Genomic DNA, 8,812 nt, shown 5'->3' with positions numbered 1-8,812 from the left:
ACACATTTATATATACACACACATTTATACACACACATTTAAATACAAACAGATTTATACACACACACACACACATTTATATACACACACACTTAAATGCACACACATATTTATATATACACACCGCCTGATATATAGACCACCTGCACCCCAATACGCCCCCTATAGGTATAAACACAGAGGAGGAATAAAACACACATCCTTTTGATTTTAGTTGTTTAATAGGAAACTAAATGAGATAGAAAATATATTTACAGCTGTGAGGTTTAAGATAAACCAGTCAGTCACACAGGGGGTCCGAGACAGGGCAGGTTAACGTTCCATACTGGGTGAACTGGGTGAGCTCAGACTGGTCAGTGTGAAAATTTTGTTCCATACAGACGACAGGCTGCCACATATCAACAAAAACGTAACACAACTGCAGTCAGTCCTGCTTAACACTGATCCTATAAATGACTCCTCACATCCGCCAGTAACAGAAGCTTCAGCAAAACTAAAGACTGAAGTAATAATAATAAAACAGAAATACGGGTACGAGTAAAGCACAGAGCTGCACAATATAAACCAATTCTGTTTTACTGCAGTAGGTGGAGCAGCGGGAAATTCTAACCCTGCAGCAGATAAAATCAGCCGCTAGTCTGCTGGGTGGGAAAAGACGGGACTAAAAAGAAAGTGGGCGGGGTCTTGGAGGCTGTGTAAGGACCCTGGTTAGTAGGCCGAGACTCCTGTACAGAAGTGGAGGAACGTGGAGATCAGCGCGTGACTCTCCCTGTGTGAGACCGAGCTCACGCACCGATCCACCGAAGTACGGGGGGATAAGAAGCGGGCGTGGCAGAGGGAGGGCGTGTCAGGAAAATATACCCTCCTCGTACACCATCGGGGTCTCCAGCAGAGGAAGAGGAACCGGCTACGACTAAACCGAAAGAACGAGTCCAACATGGAAAGTCATCGGTCACATGGTTTCACCTGCAAGTCTCGAGCGAGCTGAATCAGCTTTCCAGATCATCGGGTACTAGCACAGGAGCCTCGACTGGCCAGCAGAGGGCGCTACTGTACAGCTGAGATGATTTTTCCACCTTTCACCTCCAGCAGAGACTGGAACCAGAATTCAAACCCAGCAGCTGAAATAATTACTGGTTTATTTTAGGGGTGAATCGTGAATCCCAGTGTGCAGGCGTGTAAATATTATGTTTGTTTATGCTGTGCAGCCCTGGTAAGTGAATCCTGGCACGAGTTACTGCACTGTGGTTGTTACCCGACACCCGTCGTCATCGTCTAGTAGCTTTAATTAATGATTTAATACGATGCAACATGAAGAGACCTCGTCAGAGCGTCAACACACCTAACACAGGTCAGACACAAGGATCGAAATAAATAAATCACTGAGTTGCGGAGTCACTGAGTCACTGAATCTGAGTCACTGAGTTGCTGAGTCACTGAATTACTGAATCAGTGAGTCATTATTATTTGGACAGGTTGATGTTTTGGTGAGCAGAGAGAGTTCCAGAAGCGAGTGCCATTAAGACCGAGTTTTTTATGTTGATGTGAATCCACCGACAGAATCGTCGTCTCTCACCGTCTCTCCTCCCCCTCGGCCCCTCATCCTCCCTATCGCTCGTCCCTCCGGGGCCCAAACGGACCCCACACAGACCCGAGAGAGAGGAGCAGCAGCAGCGCCTCCTGTATAATGACTCCTCTTTTAATCTCTCACACGGGAGAGGAGGAAGTCATCTCTTGACCTTGGCGTCCTCTTTAAGCTTCCATATCATGAGCTCCATGCAGGCGGCGGCGTCTTCACTGGAGTCGTGACCTTCCACTGAGAGGAGAGGAAGAGATAAAGAAGCTTATATCACATTTATCTTTTATCATAATTACTTGTAACTCCACGTCCCCCGAACTCGCCCTCCACGAGAAATTTGATCTGATCAGTAAACCCTCATCAGCGTGTGAATCTGATCTGAACCTGCATCAGTGTGGAATAAGGTTCAGATCCAGGGTTACAGCTCCACGTGTATCTGTGTTTATCTGGATTCTCCTCCCTGTTTCACTTTTAAACTTGTGTTACAGCTCCAGCTTCTGAGAAACGGTGAGAATCAGAATCAGCTTCTCCCAGAGTCTAAAACGCTTCTGGTTGAAAATAAAGCTTAACGTGGTTTAATGTAGTAAAAGAAGGAGACAGGAGCACTAAACTTCTCTTCATTATTACTGCTCATAAGTTCCTCCACTAATCACATTCCTCACTCGCTGTTTTACTACAGTAAGTCACGCTGAGTTTTGTGCACCGCCGTCACACTTCATAGCAAATAACGGCACAGCGGCGCAGAAGCGGTTTTATCACTTCTCATGTGAATGCGCCGGTGCTGAAGGGAATACGATATTTTAACATCGAGCATCTCCAGCATTAAGAAGCGTCAGGAAACAATAAAGAAGTAAAACTAAAGTGCAGCTTTTATTGTATTGTTATTGATGTGTAACTGTTAGTAATTGTATTTCAGTGTGTTTATATTATATTTGTGTTATTTTCAGTGTTTAAGTGTCAAAAACAACCTCATTATTTTACATGAGACTAAAATATCTGCAGCTCCACGGGACCATGGACGCATTAACAGGTTCTCCAAACATCCTTATGGGGAAAAATACCTCGAAACTCAACGTCTTTAAAACTCGACGTCTTTTGGCTCGTTGGTTTGCGTGTTGGTTGGTTGAACGTGGAGCTGAACTCACCGTTATCCTGGATGATGCGCTTCAGATGATCGGCCATCAGGTTTCTCAGGGCTCGTTTATACGGTAAACCCAACCGGTGAGGAAACACCACCGCCGTGTCCACCACCACACTGTGTATGAGCTGTAGAACCATAGAGACAAGAGTTAATACACACACTCACACACACACACACACTCACACTCACACACCCTCGTCAGGTGTTCTGAGGTCTGTTACCTTCAGGGCGAACAGGTCACTCTCCAGGCTGTGGCCGATCAGGATGGACTCTGCACTGAACATGTTGAGTAGAACAGCCTGCACGTCTCTGAGCCTCATGGTGGCGCTCTCCAGATCCTCCTCGGTCACACCCGAGAACCTGAACACGGTTGCACGGGTGCACAAACACTCCGGTGAGTCCGGGAGGGGTCGGGGGTGCAGTAATAATGTGTGTGTGTGTGTGTGTGTGTGTGTGAGCTCTAACCGTGTGTTGTAGTCCACCACTTTACTCTCAGGCTTGACGAACGTGTCGTAAATCACCTTCAGCGTGGAGTCGATGACCGTCACCCTGGTCAGTTCCAGGCCGAGTTTAGTGTAGCACTACAGGAGAACAGACAGCTATTAAACCTCTATAGGGGGGGGGTTTACACTCCTCAACATGGCTGACAGGGCACTCAGGTTCGAATCTCAGAGGTGCTATCAGCCAGCTGTGCGTCCACACAGACATGACTGGCTACGTCTGAGGGGGAGGTGGTCGAAGCCCTGCGATGGATCGGCGTCCTGCTGTGTGGTCAGTGTTTCCCACTGTGACCCTGACCAGGATAAAATGGCTTTGTGTGAGGCTGCTTTCACCACTGCTGCACTTCTGTGTGAGGCACAAATGTCCACAGACACACTCCAAAATCCTGTCATATCAGAAGGTAACAGGACAACGCTTGATGATCCAACGTGTTTGAAAGCTACGTTTAGAGCGCAGGGTGAGGATTCGAACCCACAGGCTTCTGATTGATCGCCAGGGAGAACCCTACCACAGGGTGGCACACGGGTTCGAATCTCAGCAGGTGCCGTCAGCCTGTCAGGCATCCACACAGACCAGGCATGAGCCCCGCTATGAACATGCACCCCGTTCAGGGTGTTCCTGCCCCACCTACAGTTCTTCCCGGTGTACCCCGGACCCGCCGCAACCCTGACCATCCATCTATCGATGTAAACTCTCACCATCTCACAGTCCAGAGCGAACACGCCCGCGTTCCCGTCGGCCGGGGCGGCTTTATTGAACGTCCTCACGTAGCCGTCTAGCGACTCCTTACGGCCGTCGTGTACGTGTTGCTGAGGAGGAGAAACACACACACACACACACACACACACACACACACACACACACACACACACGTTCCATCTAACGAGCTACAGTGCTGTGAAAAAGTATCCCCCCCACCCACCCACACAATCTAATACCTGCTGGTACAGTAACTGCATGCACCCACCCCCAGAGGAGACTTACTTTAGTCGTCTGACATCCAGCGGACCCCACCGAACCACTGCAGCAGTTGTACTGAGTCTCCCAACCTCCAGATACTGTAGAAATCACACACACACACACACACACACACACACAACAATGAGGATAAACACACGTGTGCATTCGGAGATCCGTATGGCGCACAGAGAGGCCATTACCCCCCGTCTCTGTGCCCCGTCTCCCGGACGAGCCGACCGTCGCTACTCACCTTTGCAGCGGCGTAGTCGCCCCCAGTGGTGCTGGCACTCCTCTTTGCGCACCACGCTGCCCTTGGCGTTCACCTTGTACCCGGCTCCGCAGAGGCAGCAGACCTTGGACAGAGCTGAGAAAACAACTTCGTCATTCTGACCGCTCACAGCCAATCACGTCTGTCTAGACGCCCGGCCGGGCGATAGCACAACCGAGATTCGGACCCGGATCTCAGGGGTGGTGGGCTGGACGTGGTGGAGGAGGGACAGCGCTAGTAAATGGACAATTTTATGCTTCTAACTTTGTTGGAAACAGTTTAGGGAAGGCCCTGTTTTGGTTGGCAGAACACCAACCTCAAGGTTGTCAAACACATTCGGGATGAATTAGAACGGAGACCGTGAGTCAGGCCCCTCACTTTTAAACAAATGGGTATGTGTGCATTTCGGTGTGGTTGTGTGTGTGTGTGTGTGTGTGTGTGGCTGTGTGTGTGCGTGTACATGCATGCTTGTGTGTGTGTGTGTGTGTTCTTTTGTGTGTGTGGTTTGTGTGTGCGTTTGAGTGTTTGTGTGCACGTGTGTGTATGTGTGCGTTTCGGTGTGGTTGTGTGTGTGTGGTTTCTGTGTGTGTGTGCACGCTTTTGTATGTATGTGTGTGTGTGTGTGCACACTTTTGTCCATGTGTGTGTGTGTGTGTGTGTACGCTTTTGTATGTATGTGTGTGTGCGCACTTTTGTCCATGTGTGTGTGTGTGTGTGTGTGTGTGTGCTTTAGTGTAGTTGTGTGTGTGTGTGTGTGTACTTTTGGCCGTGTGTGTGTGTGTGTGTGTGTATACGCTTTTGTATGTATGTGTGTGTGTGTGCGCACTTTTGTCCATGTGTGTGTGTGTGTGTGTGTGTGTGTGTGAGCTTTAGTGTAGTTGTGTGTGTGTGTGTACTTTTGTCCGTGTGTGTGTGTGTGTGTATACACTTTTGTATGTATGTGTGTGTGTGTGCGCACTTTTGTCCATGTGTGTGTGTGTGTGTGAGCTTTAGTGTAGTTGTGTGTGTGTGTACTTTTGTCCGTGTGTGTGTGTGTATACGTTTTTCTATGTATGTGTGTGTGCGCACTTTTGTCCATGTGTGTGTGTGTGTGAGCTTTAGTGTAGTTGTGTGTGTGTGTGTGTGTATATACGCTTTTGTATGTGTGTGTGTGCGCACTTTTGTCCATGTATGTGTGTGTGTGAGCTTTAGTGTAGTTGTGTGTGTGTGTGTGTGTGTGTGTGTGTGTATATACGCTTTTGTATGTATGTATGTGTGTGTGTGTGTGTGTGTGTGTACTTTTGTCCGTGTGTGTGTGTGTGTGTGTGTGAGCTTTAGTGTAGTTGTGTGTGTGTGTGCGTGTGTGTGTGTGTGTGCGTGCTTTTGTATGTATGTGTGTGTGTGCGCGCACTTTTGTCCGTGTGTGTGTGTGTGCTTGTGTGTGTGTGTATATACGCTTTTGTATGTATGTATGTATGTATATGTGTGTGTGTGTGAGCTTTAGTGTAGTTGTGTGTGTGTGTGTGCGTGTATACGCTTTTGTATGTGTGTGTGTGCGCACTTTTGTCCATGTGTGTGTGTGTGTGTGAGCTTTAGTGTAGTTGTGTGTGTGTGTGCGTACGCTTTTGTATGTATGTGTGTGTGCATTTTTGTGTGGTTGTATGTGTGTTAGTGTGTGAAAAATCCCCACAGACACACTCCAAAATCTTAGATGTAGCCGATCCCGTCTGTGCAGACGCCTGACCGGCTGATAGCACAGCAGAGAGCATAGATTCGAACCCACGTCCCTGCAGTAGTGGTGCAGCGCTTTCCGGAGAGATCCGAGTTCGAACCTCACTTAAGGTACCGGACTAGTATTCATCTTGAGGTTGTCGGTTCAAGCCCCAACCTCAGCCAAAGTGCCACGATTGGGCCCCTAAGCGAGGCCCTTAACTTTTAATTGCTCGAAAAAATGTACTCAGTCAGGTGCAGACGTATACGCAGGCACGACTCTCCGTACGTGATGCTGCCCTCTCGTGGTTGAGGTCTGCAGCACTGGAGGAGAAATACGAGCAGGGGAAGTGGACATGACTAAACTGTGTGTGTGTGTGTGTGTGTGTGTGTGCTCATACGGTCAGTGTTCTTCTTCTCGGGGACGTTAAAGACGATGGCGCTGCCCAGCCGCTCGGGGTGTGGTCGCGGGTAACCGTGTTCCTGAAGAAGCTCCTCACTCATGACGTACGCCTTCAACTTCCTGTAGAGGGCAGCACCTGCAGCACACACACACACACACACACACACACACACACACACTTTAATGATTGGCTCGTCTCAGGGTCTCTGTGCAGCACCATCGATCAGTGTGTGTGTATGCATGCTTTTGTGTGTGTGGTCTGTGTGTGTGTGCGTTTGAGTGTGTGTGTATGTGTGCGTTTTGGTGTGTTTGTGTGTTAGTGGTTTCTGTGTGTGTGTTTCTGTGGTTGTGTGTTAGTGTGTATGTGTGTGCTTTGTGTGGGTGTTTGTGCGTGTGCACTTTTATTCATGTGTGTGCTTTTGTATAAGTGTTTGTGTGTGTGTGTGTGTGTGTGTGTGTGAGTGTATGCTGGCAGTATGTTGGCAGCGTGACTGTGTGTGTGGGTGTGTGTGTGTGTGATTTGATTCTGATTTGTGTGTGTGTGTGTGTGTGTGTTTGTGAGTGATAGTGTGTATGTTGGCAGCGTGACTGTGTGTGTGGGTGTGTGTGTGTGATTTGATTCAGATGTGTGTGTGTGTGTGTGTGTGTGTGTACCTTTCAGTTCCACTTCCTGTGCTTTACCCTTACGGTTGACGGTGTAGCTGGTCGTCGCCGCCGCTCGGCCCCCCAGAACCTCCTCGTGACTCTGACGCAGAACGGCGTTCTCTGAGGAGCGACACGGTAAACCATCACTGACTGTACTGCTCACATCAAACACACCTTAATACAGATCAAAGCCCAGGAGGTACGCACTCTTTGACGGGGCACGGGTGGCGGCGGGCGTGGCACTCTTACTGCGCAGCTTCTTTAGCGTGTTCACCGCCACGTTCAGGTAGATGTTCTTACTGCTGCTCCTGTCATACACGAGCTTCTCCTCGTCCAGAGCCTGGTACACACACACACACACACATACACACACACACACACACAGATGTGGGGCTTGAACCAGTGACCTTCCAGTAACTAGTCCTGTACTGTAAACGCTGAGCTAGCTCTGTCCACCACAGTTAAACACGTACGGTGTTGAAGGCCTCCTCCTCAGACGTGCAGAACTTCAGACACTCGTCGATGAAGACGTTGAGGTAGCGCTGCCGTACGTTGGTTGGAACTTTTGCTCCGAATTCTGTGGGAATGACCGGACGCTTCATAGCGGCGCTCTGGGTCAGGAGAGGAAAGAGAAGACGAGATGGTGAAGTAGCTGAAGGGAATACGGTATTCCAACATCCAGCATCTCCACCATTAAGAAGCGTCAGGAAACAATAAAGAAGTAAAACTAAAGTGCAGCTTTTATTGTATTTTTATTGATGTGTAACTGTTAGTAATTGTATTTCAGTGTGTTTATATTATATTTGTGTTATTTTCAGTGTTTAAGTGTCAAAAACAACCTCATTATTTTACATGAGACTAAAATATCTGCAGCTCCACGGGACCATGGACGCATTAACAGGTTCTCCAAACATCCTTATGGGGAAAAATACCTCGAAACTCAACGTCTTTAAAACTCAACGTCTTTAAAACTCAACGTCTTTAAAACTCAACGTCTTTAAAACTCAACGTCTTTAAAACTGGATGCCAGATGAGTGTGTGGATGTGAAATGTAACGCTCTCCAAGTCTGAATCTCAGCTCTGCCACGATCAGCAGTGCAGACGGTGCAGCAGACAAAATTGTCCTCTTGTCTGCTGGGTGGAAAAAGACGGGACTAGAAAGTGGGTGGGGTCTGGGACGCCGTGTAAGGACCCTGGTTAGTAGCCCGAGACTCCTGTACAGAAGTGGAGGAACGTGGAGATCAGGGCGTGACTCTCCGTGTGTGAGACCGACCTCACGCGTCGGAGGGAGGGCGTGTCAGGAGAGTATACCCTCATACACCATCGGGGTCTCCAGCAGAGGAAGAGGAACCGGCTACGACTAAACATGGAGAAAATGGGAGGAAACAGGAGTGTGTGTGTGTGGTGCAGGAGTGAGGGGGTGAGCTGGTGTAACCTTGAGTGTGTGTGTGTGTGTGTGTGGTGCAGGAGTGAGGGGGTGAGCTGGTGTAACCTTGAGTGTGTGTGTGTGTGTGTGTGTGTGTGGTGCAGGAGTGAGGGGGTGAGCTGGTGTAACCTTGAGTGTGTGTGTGTGTGTGTGTGTGTGTGGTGCAGGAGTGAGGGGGTGAGCTGGTGTAACCTTGAGTG

At 48.9% G+C, this 8,812-nt stretch overlaps 1 protein-coding gene across 1 annotated transcript in view; it reads right to left on the bottom strand.

The window, feature by feature from the left end:
* Positions 1–202: 202 nt before the first annotated feature.
* Positions 203–8,812, bottom strand: part of rexo1 (REX1, RNA exonuclease 1 homolog) — a 17,584-nt gene continuing 8,974 nt past the window's right edge. Inside the window, exons 7-17 of the mRNA XM_062998782.1 lie at positions 7,660–7,797; positions 7,394–7,526; positions 7,196–7,306; positions 6,540–6,677; positions 4,432–4,545; positions 4,206–4,279; positions 3,920–4,030; positions 3,186–3,301; positions 2,942–3,080; positions 2,725–2,845; positions 203–1,816 (exon numbers count right to left, since the gene is read on the bottom strand). Of these exons, the coding sequence (XP_062854852.1) occupies positions 1,728–1,816; positions 2,725–2,845; positions 2,942–3,080; positions 3,186–3,301; positions 3,920–4,030; positions 4,206–4,279; positions 4,432–4,545; positions 6,540–6,677; positions 7,196–7,306; positions 7,394–7,526; positions 7,660–7,797 (1,284 nt within the window). The 3' untranslated portion in view covers positions 203–1,727. The remainder of the gene's footprint in view (positions 1,817–2,724; positions 2,846–2,941; positions 3,081–3,185; positions 3,302–3,919; positions 4,031–4,205; positions 4,280–4,431; positions 4,546–6,539; positions 6,678–7,195; positions 7,307–7,393; positions 7,527–7,659; positions 7,798–8,812) is intronic.

The sequence above is a fragment of the Trichomycterus rosablanca genome, chromosome 7 (assembly GCF_030014385.1).
Source record: "Trichomycterus rosablanca isolate fTriRos1 chromosome 7, fTriRos1.hap1, whole genome shotgun sequence".
Taxonomy (NCBI): domain Eukaryota; kingdom Metazoa; phylum Chordata; class Actinopteri; order Siluriformes; family Trichomycteridae; genus Trichomycterus; species Trichomycterus rosablanca.
The sequence above is the reverse complement of the archived record's forward strand: the minus strand, read 5'-3'. Positions and strand labels throughout refer to the sequence as shown.